General features: G+C 43.6%; 1 protein-coding gene across 12 annotated transcripts in view; it reads right to left on the reverse strand.

Moving 5' to 3' along the window:
• Nucleotides 1-15,511, reverse strand: part of LOC116945543 (liprin-alpha-1-like) — a 273,534-nt gene extending 258,023 nt beyond the window's left edge. For 10 of the 12 annotated variants that reach the window (XM_076069405.1, XM_076069408.1, XM_032959941.2 and 7 more), the window contains exons 1-2: nucleotides 15,061-15,510; nucleotides 11,450-11,720 (exon numbers count right to left, since the gene is read on the reverse strand). In XM_076069405.1, coding sequence (XP_075925520.1) covers nucleotides 11,450-11,686 — 237 coding nt within the window. In that variant the 5' untranslated portion in view covers nucleotides 11,687-11,720; nucleotides 15,061-15,510. Of the gene's footprint in view, nucleotides 1-11,449; nucleotides 11,721-12,139; nucleotides 12,171-15,060 lie in introns of all 12 variants that reach the window. The other 2 variants (XM_076069404.1, XM_032959931.2) reach the window with 2 other exon arrangements.
• Nucleotides 15,512-24,064: the final 8,553 nt, after the last annotated feature.

The raw sequence follows: 24,064 nt of genomic DNA on the forward strand, positions 1-24,064 counted from the left end.
CCTGAAACTGAAGGGACGGCCACGGGTTACACTGCGTTAACATAATGACACCACCACTGAGCGGAAGCCACTTTTGTAGGGTACGTGTTGCTGAGAAATTAGAATATATAAATAAGTTAACAAATAGATTAGCTGGCATCCCTGCATTAGAGGGCTCTGCCAAAGAGACGGCTGTTTTACAGACAAGGCAACTTTATTCGCAGTCCGATATAGTTGCTGGAGATTACTTCAGCTCATGAAATGCTCAATTTTCTACTTCCTTTTAGCCCTTATCTTTATTTCTAGCGAATTACGACTCATTCTCATGATGCACAGCATCCCATATAGCTACCTGGAAAAACAATGCCAACATAAATAATGTAAATTGTTGGTTGGGTTCCAGTTGGTTAGTACACAAAAACCAGTGTCAGAGATTCCGGTTCAAGCCCTGGTGCTTACCCAACCGAGAGTGTGATGATTATGATTACGTTGATGTATGCATGTCTACGAATTGGAATAAATGCATGCTCGCTGCACACATTTCAGTTTTGCTTCTACTGTACTGCTCGGGAGCAGCAGCATTCAATTTTAATGTCTGTTTTCAAAGCACCTGTATTGACTTGGTTCTGTCACAATGTTCGCACGGTAGTTTACACCAAGTCTCCTTTGCAAAACACATTGTATCTGAATGGATCCAACCCACAGTCCTAAATAAAGGACTGGGGTTGGATCAATAGTAGTGGCTTCAACGGTTTTGCAACGTAAACTAATTTTCGCACTCGGAAAATCAATGTGGTTATTTAGCACCGGCGATTAGTTGATAGCAAGTCACATTTTTTACTGGTTTTGACGTTTTTTTCATCGCATTTAGACTTTTTGTAAATGATGCTGAACAAAGACGGGATTTTGTTATTTTGTTTGGCCACATTAAAGAGCAAATATAATCATCATTAAGTGGTGCTTAAACGCTGCAAATTCATAGAGCGATGACATTTCAAAATTATTTTTAATATGAGCTCATGAAATTCATTTTTGGGCTCAAAGTTGACAAAAAAATTTACCATTGGAAAAAAAAAAGTGCCATCTCAGATTAACTAAAAAATACCAACTGCTGGATATTATACATGTTTTAATCTAAATGTCCGAAGAATGTCATCAATTACATGATGCCCTCCCGTGACAACACTCGTAACGCGAGGACGTTATTGCAGGGTATTTAACTTCACGCCTTCCTATTTAGTCATGACTACATTAGATAAGCAACATAAACATATCCATTTAAAAGCATTCGTCAGTAAATGCAGGCATATATATTAAATTAAAGGCCAATGACTATGTAAATAATATTTATTGTTTTATATTTTTATTATTTTATTGTTTCCCTTCTACGTGACCTTACCGAAAGAACCAAGAATATAATATATATGCCATCATATCCATGTGCCTAAAGAGGTACATTTTCAATCAGTTTATATTACCTTCATTGACCTTTAAAATGGAAACAGAAACACTGACAACAACAACAACATCAACAACAACAAAACAACGTGGAAAAAAAGCTGTGAGGTATGTTAAGAAGCATGGAAAGGTACAATTTGGGAATTATCCCGAGAGAAGAAGAAGAACATGTGGATCAAAAATCAGACGCACATGAGAGATATCACATTGACTCTTGTATGCACGTATGTGTGTTGAACTTTTTTCACACCATACGTAGCCAACCGTGCGATTCGGAGGTGCAGGGCGGAAGGACAACAAACTAAACACAAAAAAGCAGTTCAAAGGCAATTCGTTTTCAATCATGATTTAAAAGTGTAAAGCTCCAGTGGCTTCCTAATATCAGAAAGAAAGAACGTTCCAGACGGCCTCTAAAACCTGCGATGCACCCTCGATGCCCCTGTAGTAGGCGGGTGTCTAAAGCACGTGAAAGATCTCTGCATGAGCCACTCATCTTCCTCTTCAAAGCACTGGACCATCACAAGCACCTCCAATTTGAATGTAGTCTCAAAGAACATCCATTTCTTTGTAAAGAATAAAAAACGTCCAGGCACAGAAAAATAAGTGAGTTTTAGGGGGAGGACAAATATTTCGAGAAGGGACGATGGACAAGACTGCTTGCAGGAAGAGCAGCCAAAGAGGGAACATGTCAGGGACAGTGAAAACTAACAGAGATGGAACGATGAAATTAGCTCATGTGCAGAAGCGAAACCAGTATACGGCATCGCAACGCCACAAGACATGGGAACAATGTGAGGATCCCTTCATCTGGCAGTGGATATTTCATGAACTCAAAGAATATTGGTAAAGAAATCAATGACCTTTACTAGTGTAAACATTTTACCAAAGCCAAAGGGGGGGTGGGGGTGGCGGGGGGAAGTGAAAATACAGGAAAGTATCGAAGTTGCATAAAAAGGGTATTAATATGCAGCTGGTGTAGCCGCCAGAGACAGTGAGGGAAAAAGTATTTGATCCCCTGCTGATTTTGTACGTTTGGCCCACTGACAAAGAAATGATCAGTCTATAATTTTAATGGTAGGTTTATTTGAACAGTGAGACAGAATAACAACAAATAAATCCAGAAAAACGCATGTCAAAAATGTTATAAATTGATTTGCATTTTAATGAGGGAAATAAGTATTTGACCCCTCTGCAAAACATGATTTAGTACTTGGTGGCAAAACCCTTGTTGGCAATTAGAGGTCAGACGTTTCTTGTAGTTGGCCACCAGGTTTGCACACATCTCAGGGGAGATTTTGTACCACTCCTCTTTGCAGATCTTCTCCAAGTCATAAAGGTTTTGAGGTTGACGTTTGGAAACTCGAACCTTCAGCTCCCTCCACAGATTTTCAATGGGATTAAGGTCTGGAGATTGGCTAGGCCACTCCAGGACCTTAATGTGCTTCTTCTTGAGCCACTCCTTTGTTGCCTCGGCCATGTGTTTTGGGTCATTGTCATGCTGGAATACCCATTCTCCACCCATTTTCAATGCCCTGGCTGAGGGAAGGAGGTTCTCACCCAAGATTTGACGGTACATGGCCCCGTCCAATGTCCCTTTGATGCGGTGAAGTTGTCCTGTCCCCTTAGCAGAAAAACACCCCCAAAGCATAATGTTTCCACCTCCATGTTTGACGGTGGGGATGGTGTTCTTGGGGTCATAGGCAGCATTCCTCCTCCTCCAAACAAGCCGAGTTGTTTGAGGCCAAAGAGCTAATTTTTGGTCTCATCTGACCGAAACACTTTCACCCAGTTGTCCTCTGAATCATTCAGATGTTCATTAGCAAACTTCAGACGGGCATGTATATGTGCTTTCTTGAGCAGGGGGACCTTGCGGGTGCTGCAGGATTTCAGTCCTTCACGGCGTAGTGTGTTACCAATTGTTTTCTTGGTGACTATGGTCCCAGCTGCCTTGAGATCATTGACAAGATCCTCCCGTGCAGTTCTGGGCTGATTCCTCACCGGTCTCATGATCATTGCAACTCCACGAGGTGAGATCTTGCATGGAGCCCCAGGCCGAGGGAGATTGACAGTTCTTTTGTGTTTCTTCCACTTGCGAATAATCGCACCAACTGTTGTCACCTTCTCACCAAGCTGCTTGGCAATGGTCTTGTAGCCCATTCCAGCCTTGTGTAGGTCTACAATCTTGTCCCTGACATCCTTGGAGAGCTCTTTGGTCTTGGCCATGGTGGAGAGTTTGGAATCTGATTGATTGATTGCTTCTGTGGACAGGTGCCTTTTATACAGGTAACAAGCTGTGATTAGGAGCACTCCCTTTAAGAGTGTGCTCCTAATCTCAGCTCGTTACTTGTATAAAAGACACCTGGGAGCCAGGAATCTTTCTAATTGAGAGGGGGTCAAATGCTTATTTCCCTAATTAAAATGCAAATCCATTTATAACATTTTTGACATGCGTTTTTCTGGATTTTGTTGTTGTTAGTCGGTCTCTCACTGTTCAAATAAACCTACCATTAAAATTATAGACTGACCATTTCTTTGTCACTGGGCAAACGTACAAAATCAGCAAGGGATCAAATACTTTTTTTCCCTCACTGTAAGCAACCACATGCGGACGCAGCAGTTTTAATACAACCTGTTCCCTGCGGCGTGCCGCTTTCTGCTCCACAGCGAAGCAGGTTAATGGCAATGGGCTCCCGTCTGCATGTGGCACAAATTCTTCCAGTGGCTTTTCAGGTGGATACGATGCAGGCGAATGACTGAGTAGCTGCACACACTCGCATCGTCTCGAGTCCGCACGCTCTGTGTTGCGTTTCCAAAAGGGGGTTGGGGGGAAGAGAACAATTATTTATATATTTAGCTAAAAGTACAATACTTTTTTAAGTGGTTTCGTCCTGTCAGAGGGCTGAGCTGGCAACGATGAGATGCCGGGGTGAACTCCAGTGGTGACCTGATGGTCTCAGCAAGGTCACCAATGATTGCACAGAAAATGTGGTTCTCTACTTAATTTGGCCAGATTTCAGCCTTTGAGCATGCATATATCACTTTTACTGCCATGCGATAAACATTACTCTCGGTGGCAAAAGTGATAAAATGTTGCCCTCTACTGTGTGGAACAGGGGCCACTTGAAGGGAATTCAGAGGTGGCTCTGTGATATCTGCTTCCCTGGGTAATTTTCTAAAATGAATGGTTGCCCTGCACTGAGAGATCAGAGACGTGACGCCGATATCACGATCAAGATAAAATTTGAGGAAAATTAAATGTTTTGTTATCTTTTCACAAACACTGACAGTTAAGAGTCTTGCAATGGCCAGGCAAGAGTCAAGGCCATTGCGAGCGGCATCATATAGAGTGTCATGAGATCTTTTGGGAGCACGTGCAGGCAGATGCAAGGTCTCCGCTAAGGCCACGTGCTGATTTGATCAAGTTCCCACAACGCATTATCGCTGGGGCTGAGAAATGGGGGCTTGGGCTGCTGAATACGTGCATTTGTAAGAACGGGAGCCACACCTCCCAAACAGCGAGCCACTCCACGCTCATTGATGATGAGATTTTTCCATTAAAACTTGAGCTGCTATATGGCTTCGCAACAGCTGCAATATTTATGGCAGAGGTTTTTTTCCCCTTCCTTAGTTGTGCACTTATTTATTGCTGCGTTTCCTTAATTGAAATATTTTTTCCCCCGGACACGCAAACGAGATGAAACGTCTCATTTACAATGGTGTTGGTGGCAGTACTGACTGAAAAATCACTTTGCAATGTGTTATGTAAATGACGCAGTGCACACATGCACTAACGCAAACAATGTGTATGTATAAAGAGAATATATGAAGTCAATATCAGTTTTTTTAAAACGCGCATACAGTGAGTGAAAAAAATATTTGATCCGTTGCTGATTTTGTACGTTTGCCCACTGACAAAGAAATGATCAGTCTATAATTTTAATGGTAGGTTTATTTGAACAGTGAGAGACAGAATAACAACAACAAAATTCAGAAAAACGCATGTCAAGAATGTTATAAATTGATTTGCATTTTAATGAGGGAAATAAGTATTTGACCCCCTCTCAATCAGAAAGATTTCTGGCTCCCAGGTGTCTTTTATACAGGCAACGAGCTGAGATTAGAAGCACACTCTTAAAGGGAGTGCTCCTAATCTCAGCTTGTTACTTGTATAAAAGACACCTGTCCACAGAAGCAATCAATCAGAATCCAAACTCTCCACCATGACCAAGACCAAAGAGCTCTCCAAGGATGTCAGAGACAAGATTGTAGACCTACACAAGGCTGGAATGGGCTACAAGACCATTGCCAAGCAGCTTGGTGAGAAGGTGACAACAGTTGGTGCGATTATTCACAAATGGTAGAAACACAAAAGAACTGTCAGTCTCCCTCGGCCTGGGGCTTCATGCAAGATCTCACCTCGTAGAGTTGCAATGATCATGAGAACGGTGAGGAATCAGCCCAGAACTACACGGGAGGATCTTGTCAATGACCTCAAGGCAGCTGGGACCATAGTCACCAAGAAAACAATTGGTAACACACTATGCTGTAAAGGACTGAAATCCTGCAGCACCCACAAAGTCCCCCTGCTCAAGAAAGCACATATACATGCCCGTCTGAAGTTTGCCAATGAACATCTGAATGATTCAGAGGGCAACTGGGTGAAAGTGTTATGGTCAGATGAGATCAAAAATTAGCTCTTTGGCATCAACTCAACTCGCCGTGTTTGGAGGAGGAGGAATGCTGCCTATGACCCCAAGAACACCATCCCCACCGTCAAACATGGAGGTGGAAACAATATGCTTTGGGGGTGTTTTTCTGCTAAGGGGACAGGACAACTTCACCACATCAAAGGGACGATGGCCGGGGCCATGTACCGTCAAATCTTGGGTGAGAACCTCCTTCCCTCAGCCAGGGCATTGAAAATGAGTCGTGGATGGGTATTCCAGCATGACAATGACCCAAAACACACGGCCAAGGCAACAAAGGAGTGGCTCAAGAAGAAGCACATTAAGATCCTGGAGTGGCCTAGCCAGTCTCCAGACCTTAATCCCATAGAAAATCTGTGGAGGGAGCCGAAGGTTCGAGTTGCCAAACGTCAGCCTCGAAACCTTAATGACTTGGAGAAGATCTGCAAAGAGGAGTGGGACAAAATCCCTCCTGAGATGTGTGCAAACCTGGTGGCCAACTACAGGAAACGTCTGACCTCTGTGATTGCCAACAAGGTTTTGCCACCAAGTACTAAGTCATGTTTTGCAGAGGGGTCAAATACTTATTTCCCTCATTAAAATGCGAATCAATTTGTAACATTTTTGACATGCGTTTTTCTGGATTTTGTTGTTGTTAGTCGGTCTCTCACTGTTCAAATAAACCTACCATTAAAATTATAGACTGACCATTTCTTTGTCACTGGGCAAACGTACAAAATCAGCAGGGGATCAAATATTTTTTTCCCTCACTATAGTTCCCGTACACGTTGATTATCAAGCATTGCGTGCCTAGAAGTAACAAAGCCACTAATGGGTGCCCCTGAACGGAGCTCAATGTGGGGCCACAAGTGCCCAGAATATGACCTCTACACAGCCAAGTAATTCTGGAGCCGAATACATCAGCGAGCAAACATCCAGTGAAAGCAATGCTTTCTATTCCCATCGCTCGGACGTAAGCCAATAGCTGGAGCCGATACTACCAGACATCCACTCCTTGGCGCAGCTTGTGTGCGCCAGCAAGGTTGAAATTGTAAAATCAATGACGTTGTTTTTTTGTAGGCTTGACACATACGGGGGCAATATCAGTATCGGAATGTGCATTACATTCCTAAGACCGAGGTATGAGGAAGCAAAGCGCTGGGGCGGCTGGTCGAAATTAGTTAGCGGCGGGATATAAAAAAAAATACACAGACTCACGCTCGCAACTTTGGGTTTTCAATATACACGTTTGGCAATGTCCAACATTAACACTGGTATTTTGTTCGTCGATTATTTTATACAAATTTGCCTTCCAAAATGCATCCAAAAACGTTGGTTGGAATAGCTTTATTTATTTTCTCATTATCCCCCGCCCCCCCCTCCCCCCCCCCCCGCAAAACCAGGCTTCATAAGGCCCTGCACACATTGCCCCTTTGGCTTTCTATCCTGCGGTCGTCGTTCACCGCTTGTCGAATGCATAATACGTGCGTAGGCCATCGTTCGATATGAACCGCCGTTTGTTCTGCTCTGGTGCCACTTGTTTCTTTTCGACGTCTGGTTCGCGTTCACATTGCCTAGCTTCTGAAATCGCGGAAAATCTACGCACCTCTCTCCAGCAGATTACATGCCACGCCGTTGTGGAGCGGAACAGGGAAATATTTTTGCCCGCATTTTCATTTTGCTCGAAATGACCATATTAAGCGCTTTGCTCTGGACCGAGTGTCAATAACATTGACAATGATGAAAAAAAGTAAGTACTCCATGCATACCCAATTATCCTTTCCCAGCATTTGCTATGAACAAGATATGCAACCAGCAACACACATGGTCACCGACTCTTAAAACCTTGAAGCGTTATCATTAAATTGTTGAATTTTGTTGAAACAATGTTTTTGCCGGACAACAGTTCCACCAGTTTCTTTTATCGCCGTCATAAAAAAAAACCGTTTCGCGATTCTCGAGCGCATTTGAAACCGATGTCTCAAGGCAGGCACGAAAGTCAAAGCACCGCGTTTAATTGCGTTAACTTCCTCGTGCATTACAAACGACGTCGAGTAGGATGGCAGCTCGCAAAAAAAAAACGAGATGAAACGAATTTTTGCGCGTGAAAGAAACCCTTGTGGGTCTACAATGCAAATGTATTCTCAATAACCACGGACGTTGATGGCATTAAAACCACGCATCACACCACCATTGTCTCAATTGGCTTCAGCTGGTGTTCGCGACGACGCGTGAGCGGCCAAGTCGTTTTGACAGAGGCTGTGTTTTAAGCATCACTTACGCCTCCAGAAGCTTTTGAAAAATGCAACTGTGCCAGTTGTTACCGTCCCCATTATGCAATCCGCAGTCATTACTGTGCAAACTCACCTGGGTTGGAAAATAAATTAGCATCAGACATGAATGAAATCGACGCAGAGTAAAGCAATTTTCAATGATATCAAATGCCAAGGCAGAAGTACAATTCCAGGAAAAAAAATGTTGCCTTCAGAAAAAAAATATGACAGGCTGCTTTTACTTCAGCAATAAACGGAGGTTTGTAATAGGCTTTAAAGCCAATAATATCACGTTTCACAAATCCATGCCATCACCAGTGACAACAATTACAAATTAGGGTAGGAGGCTCCAGAATCACAACATTTTTCATTTTGCTTTTTTTGTTTTCATCAATAGGGGCCCAGCAGCAGCAAGCGTGCCTGACTGATGAGGCATGCCGACAAAGGAATGCATTTATTGGGCTGTTAAAATTTCACATCTTCCCAAACACCCTACAAAAAGTGACCAAAAAAATAATCTATGAATATTACATTCGTTTTCAATATTAAGAAATATGTATGCATTTTGATTAAAACACTTCCACAAATAGGAAAAGAAATTCAATGTAAAACGCTCTTCCACAAAAATACAAGATAAATTGATACGTTCAATATGGTGAGTCTGAGACCCTGCTTTATAAGACATTTATCAGAGATTTGTCTTCGAGGTGCAGCTACGCAGTGTGAATTAGGATGACCCACCATGTAAGCCATTCTGGCCGCAGGAATTTATTATGCCCTAAATTAGGTCTATTTAAATGTTAATGATCTATTAAATAGTTTTGCACAAGACACACTAACCAATAGGTCAGTGCCAATTTTAAACGATAATTTGGCTCAGATGGATCAGTGTGGTAAAGTGCTATGTATTAGACATCCACATTTTCATCATGAGCCAGGAATTGAATGCAATGATTAAAATTGGTTTTAGAATACGGTAAATGTCAAAAACAACACAGGGTGACATACGTATAGACAGATCCATTCCTCTGGGCTAGGGTTAGTAACTCCCTTATTAAAATGCAACATAAGGTCCCCACAGGAGCTGATGGCAAATCCATGGTGAAATTCCAAATTATGTAAATGTAACAATACCTCTCGGGAATTACCTCACGATTCTGTAAGGCCAGCCCCCAGGTTTAAAGCAAGAGGTCTGCACAAATGTCTGCCTCCTCCATGTGCAACAACGAATGCATTTGTCAAAGTAACAATTATATTCAATCATTTCGGTTTTCACGGCACAGACAGGACAACCGGGTGAATCACCAAAAAAGCAAATGACACGTCTTCCACTTAATTGTCGAGGAACAATTTAAACGGAAATTAAAAAAAAAAATCCCCGGACTTTCTCTGGCAATGTTGAGAGAATATAAAAACAAGTGTTATGCTAAGCAACATTTTCCATTCATCCAGTATTCTCAGCTGGGGATAACACATTGGCCACGCTCTTCTAGACCTCGGATTGTGTATATTTGTACATGAAAGAGTACACACCTCAGCATAATAGGCAGATTGGAAAAGAAAAAAACAATAAATTACTTACGAAAAATAAGTTTTGTTACACAGCCCAAAAATTACAACAGATACACGTGCTTATTGATAGCATACGTGACCACATTATATAGCAGATGACCCTGATGACATCAATTTCCTTGCTGCCCACTCCATGACATAATGAACCAATGTACACAGTGCTCTATACAGACAAGAGACTTTTTTTTAAGCGGATAAAATTCTTTTTCAAAACACAATTGTGGTACAATTACGGTGTCACCTTAACAAGATTGCTGACATGCCTAAATCCAACCGGGACTCATCAAAATGTCAACAAGCAAAATTTGATGACTAGCGATTCACATGGAATAAAAACACTGAACTTTCATATATAAAAAAACGACTTCAAACTTACTCTCGGCGTACACAGGTACAGAAAAAAATAAAACCCTAGCTACGAACTCGACCACACAAATATTGAACTTAGTTCACTGTTGTACTGCTGGCAAACGGACACAAAGGCGATTATTGCCGTCATTAAATGAGGGCACGGTGTTCAAAGTGCAACACCCACACGCATTGCAGGACACTGGTCATTTTAAAGACAAAGGTGCACTTTTTGCAAGACGTACGAATAGTTTACAACCCATGGACACTGGTGGATGTCACTTGTACAGTTAATGGCACCGCAGCGCGTATTGCAGGTCAATGGAAGTGTTTACGGAGCAAGGGTCGGTTTCTAGACGTGATCATTGGTTAACAACAACGCATGTTAAGCTAAGAACTTGTTTTATAACGCATGCCCAAACTCACACGCAATGACCACACGCAGCCACTTAGCCCGTGTTGTTATGAAAAGTGATGTTCGTGAGCATCTATTAAGACTGGCACAAACCGTGCAAGGGGGTTGTATAACCAGCACCACATTCAACTTGCCGCCATTGTTTCTCCTGTTTGGACATTCATAAAATCACGTCCGAGGCAACCGATTGGTGGCCCAGGCAAGGTTTAGATACCATTTGACAATGGTGTTGTGCATTGCCAGTAATTGAAGCCTTGGTCACTCGAACTTTAGAGCAGTGCACTAACCACTACAATATCACTTCCACTTGCTACTGGCATTACAGTCTCAGAAAAGTGAACCCAGGTCACCGGAATTGTAACATGTACAGGTGTAAACTCGCTCACCAAAGTACTGGCACTTGTTGCATCGCCCAGGGACCTATGTCCAGTTGCAAAAAACACCTCAAGCGACTTTTTTTTCCCCACATGCAAATTTGCAAACTAGGAAAAAATGGAGGTAGCATATTATCTGGTTTAGAAGACACACTTTTTCCCCCTGGCATCTTATAATCCGGTAGGTGTGGTGTGCGAGTGCGCGCGTGACCACATTTTGACTTCTTTATTCACACCAGATACGCATTCCAGGCAAGTTCCAGAGTGCCCTACAACCCAGAGACTACGGCGTTTTACACAACTGGCCGGTGGCATGGCCACAAGCGGCCTGGGGAGGACACGCACCTGCGGCTGGGCGGACGTGAGCTGGCGGTGCAGCGAGTCCCTCTCGTGCGTCGCCTCCTGGTAGCGCGACTGCATGGCGACCAGCGCCTCCTGGCTCTCCCGCAGGGTGTCCAGCAGCTTGTCGCGCTCGTCCAGCATGCTCACCATCAGCTGCTCGAAGCTCGCGTCGTCCGAGCCCTGCGAGCCGCGCCGGGCGGGCCCGTCCTCGCTGATCGTCGGCATCACCTCGCACATCATCTTGGCTGTCGCGGAGAGCTACGATGCAATAACACTGCACCACGCAACAGTGTGAATATTAAAAAAAAGACAAAGATCCCCCATATAGCCGTCAAACAGACTGTTGGGACAAGCGCTGCTAGATAGCACCTATGAAGGCCGGCGTGGCACACGAGGGGGTGGGTGGCCAGCACCATGCCTGACTGCCTCGTGGCAACGTTTACAGATTACACCAGGTACTCATTTAAGGCCAAGTCGCCCTAGGGGAGGCCCAGCGACCAGTTCGGATAATTGTCACTGGTGTTGGCTGTGAGCGGGAATCAAACTCGAGTCGCCAGGATCGTAGCGTAGCGACACTAACTCTGAATATTATAAAAAGATATACACACATTCACACAAAGATCTCGATTTAGACTTAAAGAAAAGGGGAAAGTGTTGTAAGCACTGATTAGGGATGGCATTGCAGAACATTACCCGTTGTTTGCCCACGGGTCGTCTTTTAATACTGCAACAGACACGGATTTGAGACTGAGTTGATGAACGGTAGTTTGATACTATTTGTCACAATGTTGTCAGAAATCATATCGCAATACATTAAGAGTAATACAGCACTCCAAACACACGTACACACACGATCATTTACATACACATACAGACAAATGTACAGTTCATACAAAGCCAAATATTCCCCTATATAGCCTGACCAGACTGTTGGTGCGAGTACTGTTAGCGAGCACCTATGAAGGCTGGAACGGCACACGAAGGGGTGGGTGGCCAACACCACGCACGACCGCCTTTGTCACCCCAGTGACGATGTTTTTACACAACGCACCAGGTACTCATGTGAGGCTGAGTTGACCTAGGGGTGGCCCAGGACCGGTTAAAATAATCGTCACTGGTGTTGGCCGTGAGCGGGAATCGAACTCGGGTGGCCGGGTTCGTAGTGCAGCGTAGCGCTAACCGCTACACGACCGCTTCCCACAATGACGCATACAGACACTAACGCATACACATACGTACACAGTATTTCCCACACAGCTAGGTATGTATTCATAGGTCGTAGCAGCACATCGTGCTCCTTAGAATGACAATTGCACTGCCCTATGCCAAACCGTGAATTTAAAACACACGCACATTTACTCCACACCAGGCTAGAAATGTATACAATCTATTTTATACACATACGTACATCACCGTCAAATGTTGCCCTCTGTAATGTCACATAACAAAACCGTTACACGGATATGCACGTGAACATAAATTCCACTTATGCCCGAAATGCAGTAAAACTGAATGGAGTCGTCAACCCATCATGACTGATTTCATGGAGACGGCACGAATGACACTTTTACATTCACTATACAGCTACCAATTACAGCAAAATGCGAGAAAACAAAATGCACCCTAGTGCTAAATAAAGGACAATAACCCTGCATTAAACACAACGTGCATATACATTGCGCTGCATATAAATCACAGTTTTGCGATCCGGCATAGCACTCTAATGACATCACTGCTTATGAAATTGTATTAAAACGTGACAGCGCCGTCAATAATTAACCATAATGGCATACTTCGGCAATAACTTTAGCTTTTTCTTGTATCACTAATTAATCTTAAGAATTATATCCGACAGCTCCGTACAAAGAGCCCATGTACGGTCGACGAAATAAGAGCTAGTGTTTTTTTTATTTAATCTTCATTCAATTTGCATAGAAATCTCCCTTTTGAAGATGCATCTTAAAGCATTTGTTGATTTCATGCCTATGGGATTATGCATCACTGTACACCCTATACTGCATGCTTGTTTCGTGTGTAACGACCAACCTATATTGGGCGATTAATAACAGCACAAGTACTGTGGCGAGTAAGCGTTGCCCTTTGAAGAGGCGCTTGGGGAGGGGACAGGCACATCATTTAGAACATTTAAAACAACTCCATGATGTTAGCCACATCGCTGACTCTTGAACATGTTGTATAAACCTTGCTCAAGCATCACGGGGTCTTCCCTATGCTTATGATTTCACATAATGCTGAGAGCCTCAGGCAGGTTGACCCGAGTTTGGTTTTGTTTTTCCTGCTTCGGTGGGGAACCGTTACGTTGCCAAGTCAAGGGAAGATCCGGCCCTCGTCTTCTGTTTAATGTAAAAGTTGTACATAACGGTCTTTGTTTGTTATACTTAGCTCATCGACACATTCATCTTTGATATGGAGGTTTTGCATTTAATTATATAAACAGATTGCCTAAAAGTCAACTAATGCCACGTAAGACATACCTCAACATTGTTACATAATGCCCGAAAATAAATACTACATTTTGGCAAATATTGCATTTCTCGATATCACTGTGATCCCCTTCTTATGGAACAATATTGCTTCTGCTAATAATTTTAAAATAATCCCTTTCCAGTCAGTTTAGAAAAAAAAAGCTTTTGAATTCATTGCTAGGCCATTGTAGTTTAAGCTACGGCTCATTTACGTCATTTCCATTTCATTTCATATTTCTCATGTATTGTGCATCTCGTTTGTTTGATCCCCGTGTTGCAAATATAAGTCGTATCCTGTGCCCCAAATCTCCCTGCAGAACAGACATATAGTCTGCCTCTTATTTACTCAGGAAAGACTCACTAAGACTCAAGACTCTTGTTCAAGATGATAATGATCATGTTTGATCACGTGATGATGATCATGTTTGATCACCTCCCTCGATTAATTTGAATTCCCCACACCTGTCAACCCCTTATCAGTGCCTGCCTTATTACAGACCAATTAAGACCTGATTGGTCACGCCATGCCCTTATAAATCTCAAAGTTCATCCTACAAAGTCCCATCACAAGGGAGGAACACGATAAAATAGACTGCATTCATTTTTCTTTGTTGTTGTTGCCGGTATCGAAACGGCTGTAAAGTCGCATGGACCTGAAAACTTAATTTCCCTGGACAAGAATACGGGGTTAAAGCGTGTGGGTTTGACAGCTGTCATTCCCAGGCATAGCTCATAGCTCCGCACAGATTGGACCATCAATAGCTGCACCGCTAACTCCTGGCCACCGAACAACCCAACCTCCTTTGACCAGGTGCATTCGTAAATGATTCTTTAAATGTGTTGTATAATTAGTTGTGTACCGAGTGTCTGCTACTGTTGTGTCCCCCCGTACAGCGCTTTTGAGATCCTTGATGGGGGAAAAAAACGCTATATAAATGTAATTATTACTGTAACGGGTTGATTTGGTCTAATGTTAATTCCAGCACAAGTATTAATTACAAACAGTGACAAATAGAACGCGTGTACACACAACAGCCCCTCTCCCCCGCCCCCAATTATCACGTTCTCCACTGCATTGTTATTTTAACAAGCATAGCAATAAAAATAAAAAAAAAGCGTCAACAATACCAGAGGATGCTCTGTCCCGGGCTGGCTCTTGCGCGGACGCCGAAGACTGCCGAGACTCCGGTCACACCGGCGACACCGGGGAGACCGACGTTAGGCCCTGCAGAACCACGGCGCTCGCTTAGTTTCCCCGCCGACCTAGGGCGATCCTAACCCGGCCGGGACGGACAACGTAGAGGGGGTGACCCCGGTCGACAACGACGGCGGCGACGGAAAGGAACGATCGGCCACTCCCTGCGAGAGTCCGTCATCGAGGCAGTCGACGAAATGCGGGAGGCGGCATTAATTCGCGCGGAGGAGAGGAGAGGAGGAGGAGGGGGGGGAAATAACCTGAATGAGTGGCAAGAACAACACAAAACAACCAAAGAACGTGTTCGTCAATGCGAGAGGAGCGAGCGCCGAACGAGGTGGGGGGGGGGGGGACGCGGCGGCGCCTGACACTTTGACAGACGGAGACCCACAATGCAGCGCGCGGGCGCACACGTTCACAACCCCCCACCCCACCACCCACCATCCACCCACCACCCCCCACCAATGATCGTGTGAATGAATACGGAAACGCTCCCAGTGCGACGCGATTTCGGCGGCCATGTTGGGTAAGGTTATAAATGACAACACAAACTCCCGTCGACACGGGGGTCACGGTTTGATGATGTCACCAACGATGTATTGACACGGGGGGGTGGGGCGGGGTACCCCTCACCCCCTACGTAAGATGGCGGATCGTTCTGGTTTCAGGTTGCCGTGAGAGGGGGTGATTGACCTGGGCCGTTGGGAATTCGTAAACTTTGGCATGGACGAAACCATTACATACTTTAACATTCTTGAATTGCTACATTCTTTCGTAACCAATTGCACGACTTTATAACACTTACTAAGCTATCATCTCACAAATTATATATATTTTTCAGTAATGTAATTTGCGAAAATTCAACCTTTCGATCGAAACTAATCGTTGATATTTCTCATCGCGTAATGCCAAGACGTGAATGGTATCGACCGACACGTGTCACGTGTGCACCAATTGGAAGAATGTATGACGTGTCCAAACCAACGTCATAAGATTTGTTTAATTACATGACGTCACCGCGGCTAAAAATAGAAGTGTGACGTCATGTCCCTCCCCCCACCCCCTCCGCACCGGGCGGGAGGTTTCACCTTTGGTGGCAATGCTCGTGGGAAAACGACGATGACTATAAAATATAAACACAACAACAACAACATTACAGTGTTGACAATCATACACACACAAGAGACTCCCCCCGTGTAGCCTTCACAGACTGTTGGGTGCAAGTGCTGTTAGCGAGTAGCGCCCGTGTAGGCTGGCACACTAGATGGTGGAGTTGGCCAACCCCACGCCCGGCCGCCTTTGTATCCCCCGGCGGCGACGTTTACTACGCACCGCACCAGGCGCTCGTTTGAGGCTGAGTAGACCTAGGGGAGGAGGCCCAGGACCGGTTCAGATAATCGTCACCGGTGTTGATGGCCGTGAGCGGGAATGAAACTCGGGTCGCCGGGTTCGTAGCGCAGCGTCGCGCTAACCGCTCCACCACCGCTCCCCGCAACATCTTGCAAGCGCACGTATGAACACGTGCACACGAACACATGAACACGTACACGTGAACACGTACACATGAACACGTGAACACGTACACATGAACACGTACACATGAACGCGTACACATGTGCACGTACACATGAACACGTGCACGCGTACACATGAACACGTACACACAAGCACATGAACACGTCCACATGAGCACGTCCACATGAGCGCGTACACATGAATGCATACACACAACACATGAACACTACGCATGAACACGTACACACAAACACATGAACACGTACACACGTACGCATGAACACGTACACACAAACACATGAACACGTACACGTACTCATAAACACGTACACACAAACACATGAACACGTACACATGAACACGTACACACGTGCACATGGACACGTACACATGAACACGTACACATGAGCACGTCCACATGAGCGCGTACACATGAACACATACACACAAACACATGAACACGTACACATGAACACGTACACACAAACACATGAACACGTACACACAAACACGTGCACACAAACACATGAACACGTACACACGTACGCGTGAACACGTACACATGAACACGCTCGTATTGTCGCACTGGCCACCGATGGAACGAATAGCCACAATGTAAACCAATGGACAATTGAGAACACGGCCGACTTTTGATTCGAACCGCGGACCGCACGCTATTGACGCGACTTTATTGAGGCTGGAGAAATCCGATGAGCTGTGAAGCTCTTTTTGACACACCCATTAAGGGGCCGGTCAGAAGGTTCCAACAAAAACCATACTAAAAACTACAGGGAGTGCAAAGCGTAGAAAAGGTAAAGCACGTCACGAAAAAATAACGACGTAAAATAAAGTATGTAACTTCACTACTGCCCGCATATATAATGTATACAAGTGTATGTTGTGTCTATGCGAGTCTATGGCTCTCTAAGTCTATAAACCTCCATGTGAGTCTATATCTCAAACCGGGGACCACACAGGCACACCACTTATCTGCTTCGTTCGCCAGAATACTCGTGACACGAACACGGCTCATCAACTCCCCGACATGCGAAAGATGATTAGCATAAAATTGCGTTCCAGTACAATTTTTAAATGCCCTCTCGTAATGGCAACCCCCCGTTGGGTTTCCTGTTATATAAGTACTGTATGAGCAGGCATTCCTCCACTTCTGTGATGTTTCTGGCAAATCCTTCACTTGTAAATAAAAGAAAGAACATATATATGGGGCTGTCTTGGGTAGGAGCACACACAAATTGACTACGTGCATACATACAGCACATGCTGAAGTGGTGTTGTAAGCACTGATATACTGAACACGTATTGTAAAGTTCCTTAATTGTATATATATACAGTATCTCTGTATCATAGAGGGAACAACATTCCTGATTAGTTACGGCTCCTATTTATTAGGGGCCACTAATACCGCATGATACAGTGATTTAAAAAAAATACATCATGCATTGGCTGATGAATCGGGCAAATTACCATTCTTAATATTGTAGCATGAGTCTTCTGTTCGGCACAAAGGGCATTGTGCAATACGTTGTCAACCTGTTTTATACCTTTCAGTTAAAATTCCTCCACCGACTGTCAGGATCTCTCGTGATCTCGCGATGCAACACCCCATCTGGAGCAGACCTCAGAATCAGAATATTTATACTGGAGGAATCCGATGAGCTATAAAGCTCTTTTTTCACAGATGTTAAGCGGAGGCGGTGTCGGAACGTTACAACAACAACCGATACAAAACACTATAGCAGTGCAAAATGTAAGAAAAGTAAGCAAATCGCAAAAAATAAAGGTAAACTATTTATATTTTACCAGGTAAAGCCCACTGAGCTATTTAGCTTATTTTTCAGAAGCGACCTGGCCACAAATGATAGCTCAACGAAGTGGCTTTTCATCACGTGGAAATTTATAGCAGCCAAATAACTCTTCAATAATTATACTCTGCAGACGCGCTGGTCTGCTGGGTGTGTTCCATCCTTTCGCTGCCACTCCTCTGTGAGCCACGACCAACGGCTATCATCCCTTCTAACTAAATTCAACTATATATATTTAATAAAGTATTAAAGCTTTCGTGACTGCATAAAATGACTCATTGGTTTTTCGGTATAGTCACGTATGTAGAAATACAATTAAATTATATTAAAACAAAAAACAATCACGACGTTTCGATCACAACGCAAGCGATCTTCATCAGGTGTCAAGAACAAATCACCGAGGTAAATACAACAAAAAGATGAGACGAGAATTCAACAAACCTGAAAAAACATTATGTGAAGCACATCCAGTCAGGCCAACAACACAGTTAGACACTTCCTGGCGGACCACGAATTTCAGAAGAGTGTAAAATTTCGTGTTCAACCTTTGGATTGCACATACCAGCATAGATAGAATGAAAAATACGAGGTACATGGTCAGTAGAAATACATATACAAGTCCACCAAGAGGTAAGGAGGGAGGAAAGACGGACAGGGAGGCAGAGAGAGGGGGGGCGGAGGGATGAACAGAAGCTTAAATAGCTTAAAGTAAATAAGGTTGGAGGGAGGGGCCAGACTGGATGTGCTTCACATAATGGCCTGACTGGATGTGCTTCACATGTTTTTTTTCAGGTTTGTTGAATTCTCGTCTCTCATCTTTTTGTTGTATTTACCTCGGTGATTTGTTCTTGACACCTGATGAAGATCGCTTGCGTTGTGATCGAAACGTCGTGATTGTTTTTTGTTTTAATAGAATTTTATTGTATTTCTACATACGTGACTTTACCGAAAAAAACAATGAGTATATATTTATTTTACCAGGCCAGGCCCACTGAGCAACATAGTTCTCTATCATAAGCGACTTGCCCACAAATGGTAGCTCAACGAAGTGGCGTTATCGCTTGGAAATGTAACGATATGTCCTTACCAGTAATTCTCGGTATTTTGTTGTAATCACGTTTTTTTTCATTTACGTGAGTCTATGTCATCGGTACTGTGCTTGCTCTACCTCTTCAAGCGTGAATACTGTACGCAAACCGTGGTGGTGGACTTCATCCCTGGAGCTATTCACAGCCACGGCATTCTTGACCCACGCTGCCCAACAATAGAGGTTATTGGGATCTGTTGCAAAATTCACAGCATGTTACACCCAGGGTGCACTGATAATAAGAAGTAAAAGAGCATTAGACACATCCATCATTCGCGTCCTTGTGGAGAATATGAGGGACAAAATAAACATGCAGCAGAATTCACCGCCAATATTTGTTCCTCTATATGAAAAAATAAATGTATGTTTTTACACATCCCATCAGACACACTGCCTTCTGGGAGTGCTATAATTGTTGGACCGATATGGGAATGAGGCATAATATCTGCTTATTTAAAGAGTACGAGGATTTGTATGGGCTGTGCTCACAAATATTTTTCATTTATACATATATAATCACTGAAAAAAGGCAAACCATTTTTTGTATTACAAGGTAAGGCCTTCTGAGCTATATAACTTTTTTCAGAAGCGACCTGGCTACAAATGATATAGGTCAACGAAGTGGCTTTTCGCGCGGGAATTTATATCAGCCACATAATCCAAACGCACGTTGATTCTAATCGTGGAGGGGAAAACCAGAGAACCCAGATATAAATCCACGCAACCACGGGGATAACATGCACACTCCAAATATACAGTCGTCGGGGTCGGGATCGGGATTGAACCCTCGAGCTCCTACATACTAGGCGAGGTAGTTAACATCTCGCCATTGGGGCAGGATCATAGTCCTAAACAAACACCGCACCCCTACTCAATAGCATGAGCACGGTTTGGCTACGTACGGTGCGAAAGAAGTGCTACTTACTTACCAACTATTTTAAGCTATGTTAATCGATTGAACAACACTTGCAGAGCCTGTTTATCATTTCACTATGAGGGCTTCCCCAGGCCACGCAGGTCATGACCACAATTATCAATGCGGAATCAGGAAGATTAACAATACAGAACTGCAATGGATTTTTATGAATTGCCCTCTGCTGCCTACAAAGCCCCCTACACCCGGTCGTGCTCACGGTGGTCTCCCATCCAAGCAATGCCCAGGCTCAAAGCTGCTTAGCCTTCTCGGTCTGATGGGATCAGGCACCCTACCTAAATTTCAAGATTTTTCCATAGGGCCCTGTATGAATAAAAAAAACCCTAGATATTATTTTCTTCCAAATATCAATGTACCAATTAATTATCAGAGTTTTCAGAGTTCTCTGATCTGCCACTGTCCTGCTGCAGCCTGAAAATTGTTTCTTAGAAAGAAAAAAGTGGTGTCCGCCTTGTTCTTGTTGAGCAGTGAAATATATTTTTCTAAAATAATGTTGTTGCCCTAAATTACAACTTAAATGTGTTAATGGATCCTCCAGTGATTGGGAACGGCAATAAATAGGAGCCGCAGGAATCTGTACTGGAAATAAATGGGGTTCTTATTGATGAGGCAAGAAAGACCACAGAGATTCGTGGCCCATAATAAATAGGAGCCGTAAGTGATCAGGAATGCTGTTCCCTGTAGGATACAGATATATGTACACAAAAGGCGCTTTCCAATACGTGTATATTGATGCTTGGAACACCACTCTGCATGTGTTATATGCATGTATGTTGAACTTCTTTCTCGCCGTACATAGCCAACCGTGATAATAGGAGGCGTTAACTCTCCATGGAGAAGTATTACTCGTTCTGGACAAATTACAGTATTGTATGGGTACTCTGGGGAGGAGTGGCGGTGCAGTGGTCAGCATACTGCCCTCATGAACCTGGCGACCTGAATTTGATTCCCTACCACGGTTAGCATCAGTGACGCTAGCCGTGGTCCTCAGTATCATCAACCCGCTCTGACCAACGTGGTGAAGTATGGTCAAACATCTCACACGACCGACACTGCGTGGTTTCAGGTCTTCATTCACCAGTGGACTGGAAAAGGGCTGTACATTTCTAATAATAATAATGATTATTACAGTATTTGTTTGAAAACTCTGCTGCCTGCGAAGGTTTTAACCGTGGAACAAATAGCACACCGACACAAAACACTTGACAGTCTGTATGTTGAACTTCTTTCGCACCGTACGTAGGTGCGGGAGTAATATCATCACAGTAAATCGAATCATCACAGTAACCGGGAATTATGTCACTAGATTATTTAGCGGGTATTAAACATCGTTAGCTGACGGAAGGTCCCTGAATGCATACCCAAAGTCGCTCCTAAATACGCGTAGATGTCGTCGTCACAGAAGTCACGGTGGTGAGATGTTCACTACCTCGCCTGGTACACAGAAGGTCGTGGGTTCGATTCTGATCCTGACACCTGCTGCTGTATATTTGGAGTTTGTACGTTGTCCTCATGGTTGCGTGAAATTTTTCTCCGGTTTTTCCCTCCACATTTAGAATCAACGTGCGTTTAGAGTATCTTTCTCCTACAAATATCCACGTGATCAGTCACTTCGTTAAGCTATCATGTGGGGCCAAGTCGCTTCTGAAAAAGAACCGTATAGCTCAGTGGCCCTTACCTGCTAAAACATGTTTTTAAGTTTAATTTAAATAGTAAAAAAATGCGAATAAAATAAAAACACAGTGTTTAGTATTAAATAGTTTAAGTCGCTGGATTATGAAGTAAGTTGCGCAAAAACGTCGCTAAATATAACGGAAAATTCACGTGCATTCCTGCCAAGCTGCCACTCCTGAAGCAAGCAGATGATATACAAACCGTTTATTATTATTCTGTATATGAGTCATGTTCTGTTGTAATGTGTGCAATGTCATGGTGATTGTTATGATTACTAGTGTTACTTGAAATTTGTTGTTTGCACAGGAAAACTATTTTACCAAAGGCGTTTCCATTCCTCGTTTTGCAATATTTTATCGAATCTTATTCCTCACTCTAGATGCACTATTTTGCAATATGTCTCTCGTCTTAATGTTCACTGTAGTTAAATATAAAATGTATAATTAAGTTATATATTTAACATTTTTCTTATTTGTTGACTTTTTTCATTGCTGTATTGATTGTATTTATAATTTTTACGCGACCTTTTGCAAACCTTGTGTTTTTTTATTTTACAGTTTTTTTGTTTTGTTGATGAAGTCCGATTCAAGGGCTTGTTAGCTCACAGGGAAATTCTAAATAAATTGTTCAACAGCGATTTTTGCCTACACGTGGCTTCGGCGCCCTCTAGGGATAGCGTAGCCTCGATGCCTCTTACTCGGGGCTTAACGCATCATCTCCACGTGCAAGGTACCATGATGAATACTGCCCCCCCCTGGTGAGTCTATGAATGTTCACGAATGGGGTTCGCGAGTCCTGTTTTAATTGGCGACTGTTGGTGAGCGTAGCGCCCCCTCGTGGCTACAGGGGGACACACGAGCACATTGGAGACGTAATATAGGTTTTGTTTGGGGTTAGATCGCGTAAATATGAATGTGTCGTTAGACCCGCCACCACCCGACACAGCCAATTAGTAAGGTTTGACACGTAAACAGAACGTGCCAATTCGTTACTAGTACAGCACACCGGTGTGTTGGAGAGCAAATCCACATTTACAATCTGAATCTGAGTAAATGTTGTGGATTTGCTCTCCAAAGCACCGATGTGCTGTACTAGTAACGAATTGGCATGTTCTGTTTACTGACAAACCTTACTAATTGGCTGTGGCGGGTTTAACGACGCATTTGCATTTACGCGATCTAACACAAACAACACATTATGGAAGATATTGGTCGCGAAAGCCTACGTGTTAATTTGACATTGCAGACGGAATATAATACGTAATGTACGCACACGTATGTTGAACTTCTTTCGCACCGTACATATCTACAAAGCGTGTGCTAATCGGAAGTGCGAACAGGTTCATTGAAATAACACGTTGACTGAAATTAACAGCAGATTTAATTTGTAATGCTGTATTTTCACCGACAGAAATGCAAAAATCGCGATTCTTCATCCTCCGGGTAACCATGATGTTACAGAGAGACAGTCTTATTATATGAGTCTTGCTAGCTGAGGTTTGGTGGTTGATAATGTCAGATCATGCACTCACTGATGTGCAATGAATCGTTAGCGTTTTGAACATGTGTTGATGCTGAAGCCAAAGTTAAACCTCTTTCATTTTTCAGAAGCGATTTGGCCACAAATGACAGCCCTACGAAGTGGCCTGTCACGTCGAAATTTACAGCAGCCAAATACTCTAAACGCACGTTGATTCTAAATGTGGAGGCTAAAAACAGGAGGACCTGCAGAAAAAAAATCCACGCGACCATGGGGAGAAAGAGAGAGATGAAAACTCCAAACTCACAGCAGGCATCAGGGTGGGGATCGAATCCAGGAGAGGTAGTGAACATCACACTACTGCATTCAACCTCTCTGACCGAAGTGCAATAACTTTTTGTTCAAAGTGTCGCGAGCCACAACGT

The sequence above is a fragment of the Petromyzon marinus genome, chromosome 24, assembly GCF_048934315.1.
Source record: "Petromyzon marinus isolate PM22_M1 ecotype Great Lakes invasive population chromosome 24, UKy_Petmar_22M1.pri1.0, whole genome shotgun sequence".
NCBI lineage: Eukaryota > Metazoa > Chordata > Hyperoartia > Petromyzontiformes > Petromyzontidae > Petromyzon > Petromyzon marinus.